Source organism: Vespa mandarinia, chromosome 21 (assembly GCF_050613455.1).
Source record: "Vespa mandarinia isolate Hongniang chromosome 21, ASM5061345v1, whole genome shotgun sequence".
In the NCBI taxonomy this organism is placed as follows: Eukaryota; Metazoa; Arthropoda; class Insecta; order Hymenoptera; family Vespidae; genus Vespa; species Vespa mandarinia.
The window spans coordinates 2,924,107-2,946,484 of NC_140830.1; the positions used below are offsets into that span (position 1 = coordinate 2,924,107).

The 22,378-nt window shown below is 31.7% G+C and overlaps 3 protein-coding genes across 9 annotated transcripts in view; 1 reads left to right on the forward strand and 2 right to left on the reverse strand.

Moving 5' to 3' along the window:
• Positions 1-11,263, reverse strand: part of mmy (UDP-N-acetylglucosamine pyrophosphorylase mmy) — a 26,886-nt gene extending 15,623 nt beyond the window's left edge. The window contains exons 1-2 of the mRNA XM_035871814.2: positions 11,160-11,263; positions 11,025-11,081 (exon numbers count right to left, since the gene is read on the reverse strand). The gene's annotated coding sequence lies outside the window, so the exon portion shown is untranslated. The remainder of the gene's footprint in view (positions 1-11,024; positions 11,082-11,159) is intronic.
• Positions 10,776-16,619, forward strand: Arf51F (ADP-ribosylation factor 6). 7 transcript variants are annotated; one of them, XM_035871820.2, is made up of 5 exons: positions 10,776-10,842; positions 12,874-12,999; positions 13,108-13,211; positions 13,308-13,506; positions 13,661-16,619. In XM_035871820.2, the coding sequence occupies exons 2-5, from the start codon at positions 12,918-12,920 to the stop codon at positions 13,801-13,803; spliced, it is 528 nt and encodes a 175-aa protein (XP_035727713.1). In that variant the 5' UTR covers positions 10,776-10,842; positions 12,874-12,917; the 3' UTR covers positions 13,804-16,619. The 7 variants fall into 7 exon arrangements, with proteins under 7 accessions (XP_035727713.1, XP_035727717.1, XP_035727714.1 ...); XM_035871824.2 differs by having other exon boundaries at positions 10,824-10,842; positions 12,888-12,999; XM_035871821.2 differs by lacking the exon at positions 10,776-10,842 and adding an exon at positions 11,904-12,125 and having other exon boundaries at positions 12,888-12,999.
• A 329-nt stretch (positions 16,620-16,948) lies between these two features.
• Vps50 (vacuolar protein sorting 50) lies at positions 16,949-22,280 on the reverse strand. The gene is made up of 9 exons (XM_085663292.1): positions 21,646-22,280; positions 20,943-21,455; positions 20,160-20,842; positions 19,701-20,079; positions 19,362-19,628; positions 18,798-19,271; positions 18,582-18,703; positions 18,235-18,427; positions 16,949-18,169 (listed from the first exon to the last, which is right to left on the reverse strand). Exons 1-9 carry the CDS (start codon positions 21,688-21,690, stop codon positions 18,056-18,058), a joined length of 2,790 nt encoding a protein of 929 aa, XP_085519418.1. The 5' UTR covers positions 21,691-22,280; the 3' UTR covers positions 16,949-18,055.
• Between the last annotated feature and the right edge of the window lie 98 nt (positions 22,281-22,378).

Here is a 22,378-nt window from a genome sequence, read left to right on the forward strand (position 1 = left end):
AATTATGATTTAGTTGCTTTAGGTAGGATCGATAGGATGATGCATGCTGCTTCTCTTTTCGTTTCTTTTTCTAGGTCTCTTATCGATTTATATATATTTATTTTCTACTTGTATTTTATATATGTATATATATATATATTATTTCCTCTTTATCTTTTTCTTTTACAGGATAGGTCATCGAGGGATAGGTTCATCTGCGGACGGATGCATCGTCACCTGGCTGGATTCATCATCGATTTTTACACGCGAATACGGGAAGGATAGGAAGAACACTGGCGCGCGTGTCGGCGGGCACAGGCGTGGGTGTTCTCGGGCGCGAGTATATTACGTTTGATTGTTCGAATCGAAAACGCGAATTGTAGAGTAGAGTCATCGTTTTTCTAACATTCGCGTGGGTGTTCGGGCGCGATTAAAGGTCCTACCGTGGACTTCGTTTGATTTCTTCAAAATTTCGTTGGGGGTACTTCGCGAATTTCGGCTTAACAGTAGAATCTACGTAATTATAACACACACGTGAGTGTCGCGACGCGATTAGTATTTCTAAGGAGTGCGCTTTGATTGTTCGTAATTCGGAAAGCACGAATTCAGATGTGCTTAATAATCCGTTATGTCTGAAGCAGACGGTGCAAATGGTGGAGCTATCTGTAAGAGGTGTGCAGTAGCTAAAGCTACGCATACCCTGTTAGTTAAGAAGCCAGTGCATTGAAGCGGAAAGGTATCGCGGATCGGTAACGCGGAACGCGGATTTTAGAGTAGAGTCACCGTCAGTCCGTGGGTCTCCACATGCAGCAACTTCCACGTAGTGAGACCTGGGTCGGTATTACTTGCATACTCTAGTTATAAATTCTTTAACGCAAGTACTACTGAGCGAATGGCTGCATACTGTATTACTTTTCCAACATTTTTTCAACCTAATTCCAACTAAACATTAATTTCCATCTTATATAGCTAATAATTCTTCGAAAGAAGAAATATAACAGAATTTATTGTACAATAATTTCTTACAGAACGTCAAGGAAATTTATCTATCACAATTTTATATCCGTTGTCATTTCTATTTTTTCTTATTTATTATCAATAATTATTCTTTATAAATCTCGGGTGGGACCCATGGGAGGGGCCTGTGGGTGAGGGCTTCTGTGCGGGTTGCTGTCTCAGCATCATATAGAACTGTTTCTCTTGTCTTATCTTTTTGCGGCTTTCTATTCTTCTCTTTTTGGGGCTCTCTTTTCTTTCTCCGGCTCTCATTTCTATCTCATATTTTTCTTTTTCAATTATGTTTTCAATTGTGTTATTAATATGTTATTTCCTTTTAATTCTGTTTTTAATTATGTGTTTAATTGTGTTTTTAATTATATTTTTAATTATATTTTTGATTATGTTCTTAATTATGTTTTTAAGATATTCTATTAATTATGATTTAGTTGCTTTAGGTAGGATCGATAGGATGATGCATGCTGCTTCTCTTTTCGTTTCTTTTTCTAGGTCTCTTATCGATTTATATATATTTATTTTCTACTTGTATTTTATATATGTATATATATATATATATTATTTCCTCTTTATCTTTTTCTTTTACAGGATAGGTCATCGAGGGATAGGTTCATCTGCGGACGGATGCGTCGTCACCTGGCTGGATTCATCATCGATTTTTACACGCGAATACGGGAAGGATAGGAAGAACACTGGCGCGCGTGTCGGCGGGCACAGGCGTGGGTGTTCTCGGGCGCGAGTATATTACGTTTGATTGTTCGAATCGAAAACGCGAATTGTAGAGTAGAGTCATCGTTTTTCTAACATTCGCGTGGGTGTTCGGGCGCGATTAAAGGTCCTACCGTGGACTTCGTTTGATTTCTTCAAAATTTCGTTGGGGGTACTTCGCGAATTTCGGCTTAACAGTAGAATCTACGTAATTATAACACACACGTGAGTGTCGCGACGCGATTAGTATTTCTAAGGAGTGCGCTTTGATTGTTCGTAATTCGGAAAGCACGAATTCAGATGTGCTTAATAATCCGTTATGTCTGAAGCAGACGGTGCAAATGGTGGAGCTATCTGTAAGAGGTGTGCAGTAGCTAAAGCTACGCATACCCTGTTAGTTAAGAAGCCAGTGCATTGAAGCGGAAAGGTATCGCGGATCGGTAACGCGGAACGCGGATTTTAGAGTAGAGTCACCGTCAGTCCGTGGGTCTCCACATGCAGCAACTTCCACGTAGTGAGACCTGGGTCGGTATTACTTGCATACTCTAGTTATAAATTCTTTAACGCAAGTATTACTGAGCGAATGGCTGCATATTTTTTTACTTTTCCTATATCTTTTTAATCTAATTTCAACAAAACATTAATATATTTCCATCTTATATAGCTAATAATTCTTCGAAAGAAGAAATATAACAGAATTTATTGTACAATAATTTCTTACAGAACGTCAAGGAAATTTATCTATCACAATTTTATATCCGTTGTCATTTCTATTTTTTCTTATTTATTATCAATAATTATTCTTTATAAATCTCGGGTGGGACCCATGGGAGGGGCCTGTGGGTGAGGGCCTCTGGGCGGGTTGCTGTCTGAGCATCTTATAGAGCTGCATCTCTTTTCTTCTCTTTCTGGGGCACTCTTTTCAATTTCATATTTTTCATACTGATTTACACTTATTAATTATGATTTATAAGTCTCGGGTGGGACCCATGGAATGGGGACATGGGTGTGGGCCTCTGTGCGGGTTACTGTCTTAGCATCGTGCAGAGCTACTTCTATTTTCTTATCTTTCTGCAGCTTTCTTTTCTATCTAATATTTTTCTAATTTAATTATGTTTCTAATTATGTTATTAATATGTTATTTCTTTTCATTATGTCTTTTCAGATTATTATTAGGTTATTTCCTTTTAATTATGTTTTTATGTTTTTAGGTTTGTTATTAATATATTTTTATTAATTATGATTTACAGGTTTTAGGTAGGAACCATTAGCTGAAGCAGCATGCAGAAATACTTCTATTTTCTTATCTTCCAGCAGCTCTCTTTTATTATTCATATTTTTTTTCTTTAATTATGTTTTTAATTATATTATTAATATGTTATTTCTTTTTATTATGTCTTTTCAGATATTTATTATGTTATTTCTTTTTAATTATGTTTTTATGTTTTTAGGTTTGTTATTAATATATTCTAAGTAATTTTAATTTTTAAGCATTAGGTAGGACCCATGAGATGAAGCGGACTATTGTTTTAGCAGCGTGCAGAGCTACTTCTGTTTTCTTATCTTTCAGCAGCTTTCTTTTATTATTCATATTTTTCTTCTTTAATTATGTTTTTAATTATGTCATTAATATGTTATTTCTTTTCATTATGTCTTTTCAGATTTTTATTATGTTATTTCTTTTTAATTATGTCTATTCAATATTTATTTATGTTATTTCATTTTAATTATGTTTTTATGTTTTTAGGATTGTTATTAATATATTCTAATTAATTTTAATTTTTTAGCATTAGGTAGGACCCATGAGATGTAGCGGACTGATGCTTTAGCAGCGTGCAGAGCTACTTCTTTTTTCTTATTTTTCTTTTATTCATTTTCTTTTTTTCTTTTTCAGGATAGATCATCAAGGTATAGGTTCATCTCTGGTCGAATACGTCATCGCCTGGCACGATTCATCATCGATTTTTACGCGGTTACGGGCAGGATAGGAAGAACACTCGCGTGCGTGCCGGCGTGCACAAGCGTGGGTGTTCTCGGGCGCGATTATACCTCGTTTGATTGCACGTATCGAAAACGCGAATTTATAGTAGAGTCACCGTTTTTCTAAAACTCACGTGAATGTACGCGGACGCGACTTAAAAGTCCTACCGGGGATTTCGTTTAAATCTGCTCGAATATTCGATTAGATTACCTCGCGAACGCGTTTTTTTAGAGTAGAGTCACCGTTTTCCGAACACTTACGTGGGTGTCCGGGCGCGATTAAAAGTCCTATCATGGACTTCGTTTTAGTGTTGAAATTCGGGGTGCGCGAACGGTTTACCTTGTAGTGCTGTACATAGCTGGCTGATGTTATGACAATCCTAATGTTTGGTAGCGGGGCGGAAATCCCGACAAATATCATGGAAAGTCTAAATACCGGTTAGCATATGTCACTTTGGATTTCAACTTAGAGTCACCGTTATTCTAACACCCGCGTGGGTGCTCGCGTGCGCGATTAAAAGTCCTACCGGGGACTTCGTTTTGTTTGCTCGAATATTCGATTAGTTTATTTAGAGTAGAGTCATCGTTTTTCGAACTCTTGCGTGGGTGTCCGGGCGCGATTAAAAGTCCTATCATGGACTTCGTTTTAGTGTTGAAATTCGGAGTTCGCTTCGGATTTCAACTTAGAGTCACCGTTATTCTAACACTCACGTAAGTGTTCGCGTGCGCGATTGAAAGTCCTACCGGGGACTTCGTTTTATTTCTTCGATATTTCGATTAGATTACTTCGCGAATTTGAATAGGACAGTAGAATCTACGTAATTATAATACACGTGAGTGTCGCGAACGCGATTAATGCGCTTTGATTGTTCGAAATTCGGATGCACGAATTCAGATGTGCTTAATAATCCCTTATGCCTGAGGCGGAGGGTGTCGAACGGTTAAGCTTTCTGTAAGCGGAGTCCCTGTAGCTAAGGCTAGATACTTCCTGTTAGCTTTGTCCCATGCCCAAGATATCCGAAGCGGAAGGCATAAGGGTCGGTATCGCGGAGCGCGAATTTTAGAGTAAAGTAGAGTCACCGTTAGCTCGTGGGTCTCCACATGCAGCAACCTCCACGTGGTGAGACCTGGATCGTTAATACTTGCAAAGTTTAATTGTAAATTTTTAAATGCAAGTATTAACGAACGAATAGCTGCATATTGAATTACATTTCCAATATCTCTTCAAACTAATTCCAACTAAACATTAACATATTTTCATTTTAAATAGTTTATAATACTTCAAAAGAAGAAATATAGCAGAAATCTATTGTACAATAATTTCTCAGAGAAACGAAAAGGAAATTTCTCTATCACACTTTAATGTCCGCTGTCCTTTCTATTATTTCTTATTTATTATCAATAATTATTCTTTATAAATCTCGGGTGGGACCCATGGGAGGGGCCTGTGGGTGAGGGCTTCTGTGCGGGCTGCTGTCTCAGCATCATATAGAACTGTTTCTCTTGTCTTATCTTTTTGGTGCTCTCTATTCTTCTCTTTTTGGGGCTCTCTATTCTTCTCTTTTTGGGGCTCTCTTTTCTTTCTCCGGCTCTCATTTCTATATCATATTTTTCTTTTTCAATTATGTTTTCAATTGTGTTATTAATACGTTATTTCCTTTTAATTTTGTTTTTAATTATGTGTTTAATTGTGTTTTTAATTATATTTTTAATTATATTTTTGATTATGTTCTTAATTATGTTTTTAAGATATTCTATTAATTATGATTTAGTTGCTTTAGGTAGGATCGATAGGATGATGCATGCTGCTTCTCTTTTCGTTTCTTTTTCTAGGTCTCTTATCGATTTATATATATTTATTTTCTACTTGTATTTTATATATGTATATATATATATATTATTTCCTCTTTATCTTTTTCTTTTACAGGATAGGTCATCGAGGGATAGGTTCATCTGCGGACGGATGCGTCGTCACCTGGCTGGATTCATCATCGATTTTTACACGCGAATACGGGAAGGATAGGAAGAACACTGGCGCGCGTGTCGGCGGGCACAGGCGTGGGTGTTCTCGGGCGCGAGTATATTACGTTTGATTGTTCGAATCGAAAACGCGAATTGTAGAGTAGAGTCATCGTTTTTCTAACATTCGCGTGGGTGTTCGGGCGCGATTAAAGGTCCTACCGTGGACTTCGTTTGATTTCTTCAAAATTTCGTTGGGGGTACTTCGCGAATTTCGGCTTAACAGTAGAATCTACGTAATTATAACACACACGTGAGTGTCGCGACGCGATTAGTATTTCTAAGGAGTGCGCTTTGATTGTTCGTAATTCGGAAAGCACGAATTCAGATGTGCTTAATAATCCGTTATGTCTGAAGCAGACGGTGCAAATGGTGGAGCTATCTGTAAGAGGTGTGCAGTAGCTAAAGCTACGCATACCCTGTTAGTTAAGAAGCCAGTGCATTGAAGCGGAAAGGTATCGCGGATCGGTAACGCGGAACGCGGATTTTAGAGTAGAGTCACCGTCAGTCCGTGGGTCTCCACATGCAGCAACTTCCACGTAGTGAGACCTGGGTCGGTATTACTTGCATACTCTAGTTATAAATTCTTTAACGCAAGTATTACTGAGCGAATGGCTGCATATTTTTTTACTTTTCCTATATCTTTTTAATCTAATTTCAACTAAACATTAACATATTTTCATTTTATGTAGCTTATATTACTTCAAAAGAAGAAATATAGCAGAAATCTATTCTATAAAAATACTCAAACGAAAAAGAAATTTCTCTATCATACTTTAATGTCCGCTGCCATTTCTATTTTTTCTTATTTATTATCAATAATTATTCTTTATAAATCTCGGGTGGGACCCATTGGAGGGGCCCATGGGTGTGGGCCTCTGTGCGGGTTGCTGTCTTAGCATCTTATACAGCTGCTTCTCTTTTCTTCTTTTTCTGGGCCTCTCTTTTCTATTTCATATTTTTCATACTGATTTACACTTATTAATTATGATTTATAAGTCTCGGGTGGGACCCATGGAATGGGGACATGGGTGTGGTCCTCTGTGCGGGTTGCTGTCTCAGCATCTTATAGAGGTGCTTCTCTTTTCTTCTCTTTCTGGGGCTCTCTTTTTTAAGTCATATTTTTCTTGTTTTCATTTTCTATGTCATTAATAAACTCTTATGCATTATGCTTTATAGTCTCGGGTGGGACCCATGGGATGGGCCATGGGTGAGGGCCTCTGTGCGGGTTGCTGTCTCATCATCGTGTAGAGCTACTTCTATTTTCCTATCTTTCTGCAGCTTTCTTTTCTATCTAATATTTTTCTAATTTAATTATGTTTCTAATTATGTTATTAATATGTTATTTCTTTTCATTATGTCTTTTCAGATTATTATTAGGTTATTTCCTTTTAATTATGTTTTTATGTTTTTAGGTTTGTTAATAATATATTTTTATTAATTATGATTTACAGGTTTTAGGTAGGAACCATTAGCTGAAGCAGCATGCAGAAATACTTCTATTTTCTTATCTTCCAGCAGCTCTCTTTTATTATTCATATTTTTCTTCATTAATTATGTTTTTAATTATATTATTAATATGTTATTTCTTTTTATTATGTCTTTTCAGATATTTATTATGTTATTTCTCCTTAATTATGTTTTTATGTTTTTAGGTTTGTTATTAATATATTCTAAGTAATTTTAATTTTTAAGCATTAGGTAGGACCCATGAGATGAAGCGGACTGTTGTTTTAGCAGCGTGCAGAGCTACTTCTGTTTTCTTATCTTTCAGCAGCTTTCTTTTATTATTCATATTTTTCTTCTTTAATTATGTTTTTAATTATGTCATTAATATGTTATTTCTTTTCATTATGTCTTTTCAGATTTTTATTATGTTATTTCTTTTTAATTATGTCTATTCAATATTTATTTATGTTATTTCATTTTAATTATGTTTTTATGTTTTTAGGATTGTTATTAATATATTCTAATTAATTTTAATTTTTTAGCATTAGGTAGGACCCATGAGATGTAGCGGACTGATGCTTTAGCAGCGTGCAGAGCTACTTCTTTTTTCTTATTTTTCTTTTATTCATTTTCTTTTTTTCTTTTTCAGGATAGATCATCAAGGTATAGGTTCATCTCTGGTCGAATACGTCATCGCCTGGCACGATTCATCATCGATTTTTACGCGGTTACGGGCAGGATAGGAAGAACACTCGCGTGCGTGCCGGCGTGCACAAGCGTGGGTGTTCTCGGGCGCGATTATACCTCGTTTGATTGCACGTATCGAAAACGCGAATTTATAGTAGAGTCACCGTTTTTCTAAAACTCACGTGAATGTACGCGGACGCGACTTAAAAGTCCTACCGGGGATTTCGTTTAAATCTGCTCGAATATTCGATTAGATTACCTCGCGAACGCGTTTTTTTAGAGTAGAGTCACCGTTTTCCGAACACTTACGTGGGTGTCCGGGCGCGATTAAAAGTCCTATCATGGACTTCGTTTTAGTGTTGAAATTCGGGGTGCGCGAACGGTTTACCTTGTAGTGCTGTACATAGCTGGCTGATGTTATGACAATCCTAATGTTTGGTAGCGGGGCGGAAATCCCGACAAATATCATGGAAAGTCTAAATACCGGTTAGCATATGTCACTTTGGATTTCAACTTAGAGTCACCGTTATTCTAACACCCGCGTGGGTGCTCGCGTGCGCGATTAAAAGTCCTACCGGGGACTTCGTTTTGTTTGCTCGAATATTCGATTAGTTTATTTAGAGTAGAGTCATCGTTTTTCGAACTCTTGCGTGGGTGTCCGGGCGCGATTAAAAGTCCTATCATGGACTTCGTTTTAGTGTTGAAATTCGGAGTTCGCTTCGGATTTCAACTTAGAGTCACCGTTATTCTAACACTCACGTAAGTGTTCGCGTGCGCGATTGAAAGTCCTACCGGGGACTTCGTTTTATTTCTTCGATATTTCGATTAGATTACTTCGCGAATTTGAATAGGACAGTAGAATCTACGTAATTATAATACACGTGAGTGTCGCGAACGCGATTAATGCGCTTTGATTGTTCGAAATTCGGATGCACGAATTCAGATGTGCTTAATAATCCCTTATGCCTGAGGCGGAGGGTGTCGAACGGTTAAGCTTTCTGTAAGCGGAGTCCCTGTAGCTAAGGCTAGATACTTCCTGTTAGCTTTGTCCCATGCCCAAGATATCCGAAGCGGAAGGCATAAGGGTCGGTATCGCGGAGCGCGAATTTTAGAGTAAAGTAGAGTCACCGTTAGCTCGTGGGTCTCCACATGCAGCAACCTCCACGTGGTGAGACCTGGATCGTTAATACTTGCAAAGTTTAATTGTAAATTTTTAAATGCAAGTATTAACGAACGAATAGCTGCATATTGAATTACTTTTCCAATATCTATTCAAACTAATTCCAACTAAACATTAACATATTTTCATTTTAAATATTTTATAATACTTCAAAAGAAGAAATATAGCAGAAATCTATTGTACAATAATTTCTCAGAGAAACGAAAAGGAAATTTCTCTATCACACTTTAATGTCCGCTGTCCTTTCTATTATTTCTTATTTATTATCAATAATTATTCTTTATAAATCTCGGGTGGGACCCATGGGAGGGGCCTGTGGGTGAGGGCTTCTGTGCGGGCTGCTGTCTCAGCATCATATAGAACTGTTTCTCTTGTCTTATCTTTTTGGGGCTCTCTTTTCTTTCTCCGGCTCTCATTTCTATCTCATATTTTTCTTTTTCAATTATGTTTTCAATTGTGTTATTAATATGTTATTTCCTTTTAATTTTGTTTTTAATTATGTGTTTAATTGTGTTTTTAATTATATTTTTAATTATATTTTTGATTATGTTCTTAATTATGTTTTTAAGATATTCTATTAATTATGATTTAGTTGCTTTATGTAGGATCGATAGGATGATGCATGCTGCTTCTCTTTTCGTTTCTTTTTCTAGGTCTCTTATCGATTTATATATATTTATTTTCTACTTGTATTTTATATATGTATATATATATATATTATTTCCTCTTTATCTTTTTCTTTTACAGGATAGGTCATCGAGGGATAGGTTCATCTGCGGACGGATGCGTCGTCACCTGGCTGGATTCATCATCGATTTTTACACGCGAATACGGGAAGGATAGGAAGAACACTGGCGCGCGTGTCGGCGGGCACAGGCGTGGGTGTTCTCGGGCGCGAGTATATTACGTTTGATTGTTCGAATCGAAAACGCGAATTGTAGAGTAGAGTCATCGTTTTTCTAACATTCGCGTGGGTGTTCGGGCGCGATTAAAGGTCCTACCGTGGACTTCGTTTGATTTCTTCAAAATTTCGTTGGGGGTACTTCGCGAATTTCGGCTTAACAGTAGAATCTACGTAATTATAACACACACGTGAGTGTCGCGACGCGATTAGTATTTCTAAGGAGTGCGCTTTGATTGTTCGTAATTCGGAAAGCACGAATTCAGATGTGCTTAATAATCCGTTATGTCTGAAGCAGACGGTGCAAATGGTGGAGCTATCTGTAAGAGGTGTGCAGTAGCTAAAGCTACGCATACCCTGTTAGTTAAGAAGCCAGTGCATTGAAGCGGAAAGGTATCGCGGATCGGTAACGCGGAACGCGGATTTTAGAGTAGAGTCACCGTCAGTCCGTGGGTCTCCACATGCAGCAACCTCCACGTGGTGAGACCTGGGTCGTTAATACTTGCAAAGTCTAATTGTAAATCTTATAACGCAAGTATTATCGAGCGAATGGCTGCTTAAATAAATTTTGACTATATGTATAAATTTAACTAAAAACAAGAAATAAAAAATTTAACAACTAGTTACATTAGCGTATCATTAATAAACTCTTTTCAATTAATCAGTCTTCAGGTAAGTATAATAATCTATACTATTATTTTTACTACATACTACAATTTTTCAAAAATCTGGCACTAATTCAATTCTTAGGTAACGCGAGACAAAGGTATTTAATTTATAATGCACCAATGCAATAGATATATAGTGGAGACAATGTTTTCTTATTGAGCTTATAGTTCATATTTTGTCCATACCTGTCGCTGAAGTCACATACGCTACGGGTGAAAGGTGGTGAACAGCCTTAATTATAGATAAAAGTCGTTTTGTACGTACCTAACCTATTTTATCTTGATAGTAGATTAATACAATAAAAAATAGTAATTTGTCATTCATACTTTCTTTCTGGATAACTTTTTCAATCAATCGTGAAATTAAAAGGAAATTTAATTTTCTATAAAAATATTAAAAATGTTTATATGTATTTCATTTTACTTTTCTAATTCTTACCTTTGCAAAACTCTTATGCAAGTTCTTCTGTCATTTGTTACATCATGTTCTCCTAACCTAAAATCAGATAATTTCTCGATATAATTTTTAGGTGTAACGATTAAAATTTTGTAACGTCTTTACACATTTATATACCGTTCTATGTTTACAGTAACTAACAAAATTTTCTAAATTAATTGTTATAAATGACGTTTCTACAAGTACTATTAACAAATTTTATCTCAGAAATTTCCCAACTCTTAGCTTATCGACAATAAAATTAATTTTACTAAAAACTGTATATGTTGTTTCTAGGAATATAATTTAGATGGTGCCACGAACAATTTCTGGTGCGATTTTATCATCGCGAATTATTAAAGGAAAGAAAAAAGAAACATTATATTATAAAAAGGCATCCTAAAAGAAAAGAACTAATATCAAAACAGGGAAAAAATTAACAATACGATAAATAATTCGAAAGTTTCTTTACAAAATAAATAACAAATTATTCTTGATCTTTCTAAAGAATTAACTTTACTATAATACATAACTAATCAATTATTCATTTAATCGTTTGTTCCACGCCCATTTCAATTTTCAAAGAATCTTTCAATTATATCAAAAAAATATATATGCATAATTGCATATATATATGTATGTGTATATATATATATATATATATATATATATATATGTGCACATGAATAATTTAGAAAATTTAAGAAAAATGATTGAAACGGATAAAAATCGAAGGAAATTGGAATATTTTATAAAAAATTAACCATAATTGTCTCTCATAGATGAAAAGAACTAGTATAGTGGCAATATGTGGTGGCGCCTAAAATTATGTGTGAATTTAGTATATATAATATATATAGTTATATATACATCGTATACACATATATACATACTTCAACGATCTCAAGCTAAAGTTGCGTTTTCTTTCAAGTTGCACGCGTGTGTTCCTTGGAACTTGCGGGAGCATTATGTTATACGTGCCTAAATAACGTTTTTGGTAATGTTACTGCAGTATTACGACTGTATTAAAAAAGTTATGTGCAGTGTCGTGTTGTGATGTACCGATGTGCCGATAAAACAATCGATCTTTGTAAATGTTTTACGGTAAGTTTTGCGAAAATAACGTGTGGACGCGCGTGTTAATTGATCAGAAGAGAATACGATTGAGAGACTGCAACATACTTAATAAAATTCGTCATCGATTGTCATGTAAAACGTGTGGGCGACGATAAAAGAGTTATCCTAATGGTCGTTATGCTTGTCTTTTACGTGTACGAATTAAAAACGAATTTATTATATTCCAAATGGTAAAGTTATAAATTATTATCCGTGCGTGTGCGATCCATATACAAATTTCGTCCCACATAGGTAGATCTCAGCCTCGTTTTTATTTTACTTTTATACTCCAAAGATTTTTTTTTTTATGTTTTCTTTTTTATTCTCTCTCTCTCTCTCTCACTTTCCTTTTACCATCGTCTTCAAATTTTCATCAATTTCATTCATAATATAACAATTCATTATTAATCTTGCTTTTATTTATATATCTTTTCACGAGTAGTATAAAATTTTTATTTTGAAATTTTTTTTTTATCTACTCGAACGTTATGTAGCTATTCTTCAGAGGTTATGTATTTATATATTGCAATTTGTTTCTCTAATAAAAAGCTATAATAGTAATTAATAAATCTATGAACAAATTAAATTGTATATAATAAAATACATAATAACTATTAACAATATATTAGAAAAGTAAATCCGGTAGAGTAATTAGTTACCTGAGAATGATGTGATAGTTACTTGTACTATTGTTAAACTACTAAAAAAAAGTCTTGAATTTTCTAATATTATACAGTATATGGAATCCAGGTGGCAGGTGCCTAGAAAGCAGCTGGTAAGATGGGAAAGTTGTTGTCAAAAATTTTTGGCAACAAGGAGATGCGAATTCTCATGTTGGGATTAGATGCTGCAGGAAAAACTAGTATCCTTTGTACATTTATTAATTCATATTTCATTAGTCAGTACTTTCTGATAGAATACTATCTGACAGATCTACCATGTATTTCATTTCCTTGATTATTTATGTCAGCAATATTGTATAAACTTAAATTAGGACAGTCTGTGACAACTATACCGACTGTAGGATTTAATGTAGAAACTGTTACCTATAAAAATGTTAAATTTAATGTCTGGGTAAGTTTGTACTAAAACAACATTTATCATTATTAATGGATAAGAATGTGAAGCATTTGCAATTAGAATTGATTATCACCTTGTGTGTTATTTTAGGACGTAGGTGGACAGGATAAAATACGTCCATTATGGCGTCATTATTACACAGGAACACAAGGTCTTATTTTTGTAGTAGATTGTGCAGACAGAGATAGAATTGACGAAGCACGTCAAGAACTCCATCGGATTATAAATGATAGAGAAATGCGTGATGCTATTATTTTAATTTTTGCTAACAAACAAGATCTTCCTGATGGTAAGTTATACTGCAAATAAAAAAGTAAACATTTCATTTATTGTAGTGCTCATAATCCTCCTTATCATATAAATTATTATTATTAGTATATAATTCATATATGAGAAAACAATTGCGCATTGATTTAGTTTAAGAATTATTTATTTTCATTTAGCGATGAAACCCCATGAGATTCAAGAAAAGTTGGGGTTAACTAGGATACGGGACAGAAATTGGTATGTTCAACCATCATGTGCTACAACCGGAGATGGGCTTTATGAAGGCCTTACATGGTTGACTAGTAACCACAAATTATGAGCAAATATTTATTTTTGATCAATTGGCTAAATATGGAAAATATACACCTGTATTTTTATTTTAATTTATCATACGGAGGCTCTGTAAGGCACAATTGACATTGATCGAGTCAATGGGATGATTTCGATAAAGAAAAGATACTGCAATTCAGAAATGCTCCTTACATACTGTGGTGTGTGTTCCAATAATATTGATAAATAAGAGCATAGTAATATATCATGAAGCCAACTAAGAGAAATTGTAACCATTATTATTATTATTATTATTAATTAGCTGTCCATTGCCACCCATAAGATGTAATTAAAACATTATCGAATAGAATTATATACTTTCAGACTGCATTTTCTTATAATTTAAACACTTTTAGAAGCATACATATTTATAAAGAATGTGCTTTAACGATTACAAAAATATTTTAACATTCACAACTTTAGCTGTGGTATTAAGGAAATTGTACATCCTTACAGATTGACATGCCTTCTTCTGACTGTATATTATTACAATGTTTTAATGTGGTCATATACTATAACAGTACATTGATACACTATGTAATGTATAATCTAAATGATAATTCACTTTTTCTACAACAGGATATTCACAAAATTCATCCAGTCCATGTAGTCTTCCAGTTCTAGTGAAGTACATGAAAGTGTAAGTCCAATTGCATAATATTTCCCTGTCTTACTTTATTTTTTTATATTATTAGCAATTCATACACTTTCATACTTCACTTTAATTGAAATTCATTAATATCTTATACAAAATGGACATGTTCTTTCGCACAAACTATAAGGGGCAAAATATCGTATGACTTGCAGTTATACACATTGATACTATCAGTTAAAGGAACATGTTATTATATAACAACATTCACACATTGCCAACATTTTTACTATATGCAAAAATTATTATTAAATAAACAGTTAGAATTAGGTTGCCATATTTCTGACACAAATTGTAAGTTCTATGAGAAATGTATCTTGCGAATCCTTCATTACTTTTTTATAATTAGTAGGATAAGAACTGAAACATGAATTAATATTTACAACTGTTTAATTAAATTATAAATTCCAGTTTTTATATACTTAAAAAAAAAAAGAAAAAAGAAATACAAGTTAACATTATATATTAATAATCACAATTATAAGTCTATAAAAACTGTTCCTTTAATAATTCATATTAGGCGACTTTCATAAAATCTCAAGTTGAAAAACAAAGGAACACTCTGTGCAAAAATATGATCTAGATTTAGAGAAGGATAATAAAAATCGGGCTTTGGAATAACATGGTACTTTACCGATATGCAATGATCCTAATGAAGGCTCTATGGCTATATTATTGATACCAATTCATAACTCATTTCATATTGCAATGGATCGACTAATAAAACTTTTCTTTGATTTTTAAGTACAAAGCTTTTTATTAAATTTTCTTGTTTCACTACCCATTACATAGTTTAGAATTCATACAAAATTAAACTTAATCAATGCATTCCAATATCTCTTCAGTTATTCTACACAAAAATCCATACAATTTAACTATCATATAAAATCGTATATTTCAGATATTAATACTGAAGAGAAAGTGATATAGAATTCTATGTTATTCCACAAGAAGTCATACCTTTTTATATGCTCCATTGTATATAAAACCATAAGTATTATACGGGATTGATAAAAAAATATAAGCATAAATAATATCATTAAAGTCATGATAAAATAAAGAATGTGCACACTACTTATCTATCTCACTTATATTGTGTTATATTTTATATCGACATTTTTAAAAAATTATGAAACTTATGTACAATCTAATCGTTAGTATACAATATAATTTTAAACATTTAATGTTATTTCAAAAGTTTCTTATTGATTCATATGTGCACAATCATGTATCTGTTTATTTTCAATGTAAAACATGACTCTTATTAATGTCACGCAATTTTGCATATTTATTCCTATTATTATAATAAAGGAAATATGAACAAAATTGAAAGACATTGATATATAACCATAGAGTACTTGTATTAATAACAAGCCAAAGCCTGAGCACTCTATAACAAATTTATAGCACTTTTTTCAATATTACATTTTATTGTGCATATAATGACTATTTAACTAATAGCAATACAATAATAGGTTTTGCCGAGAACGGAGTAATAAAATCACTTATGTACAAAATATAGACTTGATTCTCATACTTGTTGATTACTTATAAATTGATATTACTATGCAAAAATATTTTCCTGCCGCCCGATGTAAAATTATCATATGCGCAGATCTATACAGGAAATAGATCAGTGCTGAAAATAAGTTATTAATAAAATTGCTTATATTATATGCCCTTAATTTCCTTTTTCCAATTTTGTTTTTCAATTTTGCGTGACAGCAGATTATATATTTATAATAGTATCATGTTTAATGACATGCAAGTTAAACTCAACTGGTATCAATTTTGATTGATGCAGATGTCACATCAAATAATTATATGAACATACACACATCTTTGTAAAAAATATTTTGCTTTTCTATTAATAGAGTTAACAAAATATGTATAAACATTATGTCAAACTTGGGGGCCACATGTTATTAAGTGCTAAATCATGAAGACATTGGAAAATAAGCTGTATTAGTTTACTCCATATTATCTGCACTAACAGCCAAAAATTCCTTTGCATCAAAAAATAAAAAATTACGACACAAAAAGTAAAAAAATAAAAAACCTGGCTTTTGCCTTTAATAGACTAAAAATTATGTCATATATTTATATATTTTTGCTATTAAATATTATTAATTTAAAAAAAAAAAAAAGAATCTTGATCGGTAGACATTGGAATTGTATTCAATCTCTTTTGCAGTCTTTCATAAAAATACAGAAAATAATGTAATAACATATGTGACTTTTGAAATAATACAAATATTTAAAAACTTGATAAAGATAGTAAAGGTGCAATTGGATTTTCCCGGTTTTTAGTGTATGTAAAACACTATTATAGCACAATCCATATATACTTCTACAATAAACATATTAGTTATATGGAAATTTTTATAAAATGGAAGTTAAAGTAATTTAAAAACTATACATGTTTATGTACATTATTATAATTTGTATAATAAAGATTTCTTTAAATTCCTGAATTCAATGCTTAAAGCATATTTGAAATAATAAATTCTATTTTTTTTTTTTTTTCTTTTTTCACAAAGGGAAATATATAAAAGGACACTATAACATAACACAAACATATATTTATATGATTCCTTTTAAAATGATTCATTTATCTTATAATTATAACAATTATGCCTGTAGTAACAAATGCTTGTCATTAATTCATTAATAATCCATTAAATTATTTCAAATATTAATCAAATTAGCAAGATTATTATGATTATCTAGTCGCAAGAATCATACAAAATACATGATTTTGCATATATGTATCTTATATATCTGTACAACACTGTTACCTTAATTTATTATATAGTATAATTAAACTTTATATTTGAGAAAAAGTAACCCACATATTTTTTCCTATGAATTCACATGTCTTTTTTGAGATTCACATTATAATCATTAAGATTCTGAAACTGTCAATGATAAATTCGGATTATGCACTTATACGTGTGCATATATGATATCAGTGGAGTATCCAAAGATCTATTCCTGTTCAATAACTAATTTTTCGGGTCTTAATATTTTTTTGTAGTTAAATAAAAAGCTCCCATTATTTTATATTATAATTACAATGCATTTATCATTTTGTTAGCGTAATACCTTATATAAATAATATTATGTTAAATATTTGTTTTTTGTATTACAGAGATTCATATTAGTCTATTTACTTAAATTATTAATAACAACAAAAAAATAAAAATAATAAAAAACGCCTTCTCATTCAGATCTAAACAAACAGAATCATCTTAAACATTAATGTTGGAATAATAAAAACTATTCTACACATTTATATACTAAAAAAGTGCCTTTAGTTAATCAAATTTACTGTAAAAATAATTATGCGTTAAATGTATTCATCAAATTCATAATGAAGTAAAACAATTTAAGATTTAATATATCGTATTTTCGAGAGTAATCATTCTTAGTAATTACTAAAGATATTTTATATATATATATATATATATATATATATATATATATATAAAATCTATATATATGTATGTATATAGATGATATTATACCTTTTTTAAATAATCTCTATTTCAACAAAATCTTGCGCCGTACTATAATGTATTATTTGATGCTATCTACAAGGTCTTTGTTCATTATCTACACTGGCAATTAAGCGCTGACGTGTTTTTTTGTTATTTTGACAGGCTGAAGAAATTAATCCTATTAAATGTTTTACTGAGTATTCCTAAAAATAAGACAATTATATGAATATAAAATAATAACATTTACAAAATAAATGCTTTGAACTACCTTATGCTCTTTGATCCATTCTTCCAAACTATTTTCTGGATAATAATAAGCTTTAATATACGATTCTACATAATTTTTATGTGGCATTGGTTTTAAAGTTGATGATAATTCTTCAAACTTTGATTTTAATTGCGTAAAATCAAGTTGCATTAATGCTCTTCCTCCATTTGTGCATTTTTTCGCACTGGAGAAGCTATAAAAAAAAACATTATTATGTAATGTAGTTTACTGAATAATATGAAATAATATTATACATATTTACAATTTATTTATATGTTTATCATTTAATTTACCACATCAGAAAACAAAATGGCACATACATATATATATATATATATTGTACATACCCTTCTACCAAAGTATGCGTAATTAAATGTGCAACATTTTCCCATATAGAAGCATGAACTTCATCAGACAGAGGAATAAAGTTTGCGATGTTATTTAATTTTTTATTTAATATATTTATCTCCTAGACCAAATATAAATAAAAATAAGTAAAAGATATAAGTTGGAATGCCAATGTTATGATACATGGATACTTTATGATATTGCAATGAGTGTACCTCCAATAAAGTGTCAATATAATTACTATGCTGAGACATGACATCTGTTACTTCCCAATTGACTTTATTCATTAAATTTAAAATATTGGCAATATCAAATGCTTGGGATACTACTGCCATATAAACAGGTTTTCTTAAATCTGTAGTACATACAATTGTATGTGCATAAAAATGATGTAAAAATCCTCTTTGTGGACTACTCCCAAGGAGATGTTCTAAATAAGGTTTTAGGTTTTCATACTGTTGTCCTAAAAATATTAATGATTCAACAGCTACAATACGTTCAGTTAATCCATAAAGGTTTTCAGGTTGTGTCAAAGTTACGCTAGAAGACAAATGTGGCTGCCTCACTTTATTATTACAATTTGAATTTGTATTATCATCTGTATCATTTTCATTAATTATTAAGTTGTCTTTTATGCGATTAAGTAATAATTTTAAGCGTGGACTATACATAGATTCACTGTTTATTTGCTGAAAGAATAGTAAGATACATGATTATTATCAAATTATTGTATTAAACGATAAAAAAATAGATTATAAAATTGGATAAAATATACTCACAAGATCTGCAGTGAAAAATAAATGCACTGTGTAGAAATAAATTTCAAAAAATTGGATCATACTTTGTATAACTGCAACTGCAATTGATCTTAAAAGCCTTGACGTTTGCAAATATTTTCCACACACTCTTAAAATGGTTAAAGTTGTATTTGTGACCATTGGTCCACTGTGTTTATGTTTATACTTCTTTTTATTTACTTTGGTATGTTCTGATTCATCAACATATTCGCGTTTTAATTCATCATCATCAGAATCATCAGAAAAATCCTAAACAATTGTATAACTATCATAATATTCCAGTGAAATATTAATTAAAAAATATTTCCTAATTTCACAGACCTCATTATGAGCTAAAATATCTTCTTCCATAGTGTCATCGAGTCCAACAGTAAAAGGTGATGTACCATATTCTAGATACTTTTGTAACAACAATTCTATGCCTACAGGAGCTTCAATTTCACTCGTGATAGAAGTGTCCAAACCATTGCATACTTTAGATTTGTTTAATATAGGTTTTAAACTTTTGAATTCTTGCAATTCAGTTGCGACAAAATCTGGTTTCACAGGACACAATTCCCATCCATCATATTCAAGAAATATTCGAAGTTCATCCAAACGAGATATATTATAATGTGAAAGATATAATAGAGATTGTTTTTTCATAGATTCTTGCAACCTTCCAAATTTATAACCGGACAATTCTCCGAGTTCCATTAAACTATAACAAGGACAATTTTTATAACGTATCATGTACCTTAAAAAAGTTGTTATACATATAAAAAATAAATATCTAATTACCGATTAACTATTCCTAAGACATGTACAAACTGTTCGAATTTAATATATACCAAGTCAGCATTTGATAAATACATTGATATTTGTGCTTCTATTTCTGACCACATTCGCATAATACTATTTTCTAACTTATGCTTGACATATTGATTACTAAACATTTTTTCAAAATCTTTTTCATCTGAATTACTTTTTTTACTATCTTCATGTTTATTATGCCAACAAATAACTCTGCAATAGGAGATCAGTATGTTCCATAGTGATGTACAAAGTTCTATTAAGCAAGCAACACATCTATCTTTTGGTACAGATTGACATAGTTGTATATAATGTCTCTGTGTATCCTTTTCAGTGTATGAACGAATAACAGCAGATGCTGTATTATGAATGGCAGCAGTAAAATGCAAATTCATTTGATCCACTGCTGTCTGTGTCTTTCCTAATAACATATAAGCTTCTTGTATAGAAGTATATACAGTATTATCAAAGTCTGTACACATTTTAGAAAGAGTATCATCTAAAGTCCTTTCAGTTTGTTCCAAAATGTCTTGTAATTTTCCATTTAAAGCAGCAATGCATTTGAAGTGTTTGTATGTCTGGGCATCTCTTCGACATTTTAAAAGAAGGGAAATTGCGTCTGGATAATTTTTTTTACTCAAAAGTTCTTTGAGTTGATCTCCCATACGTTGCTAAAATAAACATAACCTAAAGCTGGTATACATTCTACAAATATATATATATATATTTTTTTTTTTAAAATCATCAACATCAATATAAGGACATACTTACAAGACCTTTTATAGTATCTACATTTTTTAATAATTTTTCGATGACTTGACGTTTCTTATAATTAGCTAATATTCCCAAAATAGCTTTTGTAAATTGTTCCTTAGCTACTTTCAGATCCTTTCTTCCCATTCTGCATATTGCTAACATATTCTGAAGTTGGTCTTGTATAACTAAAATATTATCAAATTCTTCTTCACATGCGCTTTGTTTTTGTAAAATTAATTGCAGTAATTTTTTGGACACAATTTGATGCTGTTGTTTAAGCTTCTTGTAACGTTTTTCTATATCCTTTGATTGAAATATTCTTGGTTGCTTTTCTAATTCATGTCTACTAGGATCAAAGTCTTCATCTTTCCTAAAATAAATATTTTCTATAGATTCCAATATCTCTTGATCAGGAACATGTTCACTTTCAATGGACTGTCCAGCTTCAGATTGTAAATCTTCATATTTCTGTAGTGGCGTTCCTAAGAAATCCTGATTTAAACCCATATAAGGAACTTTGGTTGCGTTCTATGAAAATGAATAAAAGTGATCAATTTATTAATCGATATTATAATATTATTAAAACCATATGTAAATGTAACCATCGAATATACAATTAACCTTAAATACTTATACTAAAAGTATCGAATAAAATTCAAATAAATCTAATTTTATTAAGACATTATCTTATTATTGTCTAGATAAATTGAAATGATACCTGCTTATTAATAAAACTCAAGAATTTGTATTTCAAATCTTCCATGATGAAAACTTTTCATAGCAAAATGACAGATCCGTGTGTTTACTTGACAAACCATCGATGCATGTTTTAACTTGTTTCGCTTATTGTCAACGTAGACAACAGTGCTCTTCGAAATGAATTATGAATCACATTTTAAAAATAATCTCGTAATTATATTATAATCTTAGTCTATTAACGAACACACATTGCATCTTGTGATCACATAATACATTCCGTTTGAATATACTATGTAATTCTAATCAAAGAACAATTCTATTCTTTTACATTTGACATTGGGTATTTTCCAAACGTAAACACGCGAGCAATAATTGGCTAGCAAAATTTTTCTTCTTCGTAAATAACGTTATTCAATTATCGAACATATATACAATGAAGTTCACGTACGCTTTTAGCCCAAAAATACAAATTACACAAAGATCACCATATTTTCTTGTTGATTATATTTATTTAAGTAACGTTAACATTTATTTATTCTAATAAATATGGTGCTATAATAATTATGCGTAATATAAGGTAAAAGAGAAAATTTGATACGTACATTAGCTAGAGTAATAAAGATGGCAGTTCTATCGCATTCGTGATCCTCCGTCGATAATATCTATCGCGATAATTTTCATTAACAACCATATCTCGATGTTTATAAATTGTCAGTTATATACGTTCAATATTTAATAATTTTAATATCATC

What these genes read in the sequence shown, in the direction of transcription:
- Arf51F (XM_035871820.2), top strand. Translation starts at nt 12,918, where the DNA reads ATGGGAAAGTTGTTGTCAAAAATTTTTGGCAACAAGGAGATGCGAATT. An exon ending in AGATGCTGCAGGAAAAACTA is followed by an intron (nt 13,000 to 13,107) that starts GTATCCTTTGTA and finishes TATTTATGTCAG; the next exon opens with CAATATTGTATAAACTTAAA. An exon ending in ATGTTAAATTTAATGTCTGG is followed by an intron (nt 13,212 to 13,307) that starts GTAAGTTTGTAC and finishes GTGTTATTTTAG; the next exon opens with GACGTAGGTGGACAGGATAA.
- Vps50 (XM_085663292.1), bottom strand. Translation starts at nt 21,690, where the DNA reads ATGGAAGATTTGAAATACAAATTCTTGAGTTTTATTAATAAGCAG. An exon ending in TGAGTTTTATTAATAAGCAG is followed by an intron (nt 21,456 to 21,645) that starts GTATCATTTCAA and finishes TCATTTTCATAG; the next exon opens with AACGCAACCAAAGTTCCTTA. An exon ending in TATTTTTCACTGCAGATCTT is followed by an intron (nt 19,272 to 19,361) that starts GTGAGTATATTT and finishes CTATTCTTTCAG; the next exon opens with CAAATAAACAGTGAATCTAT.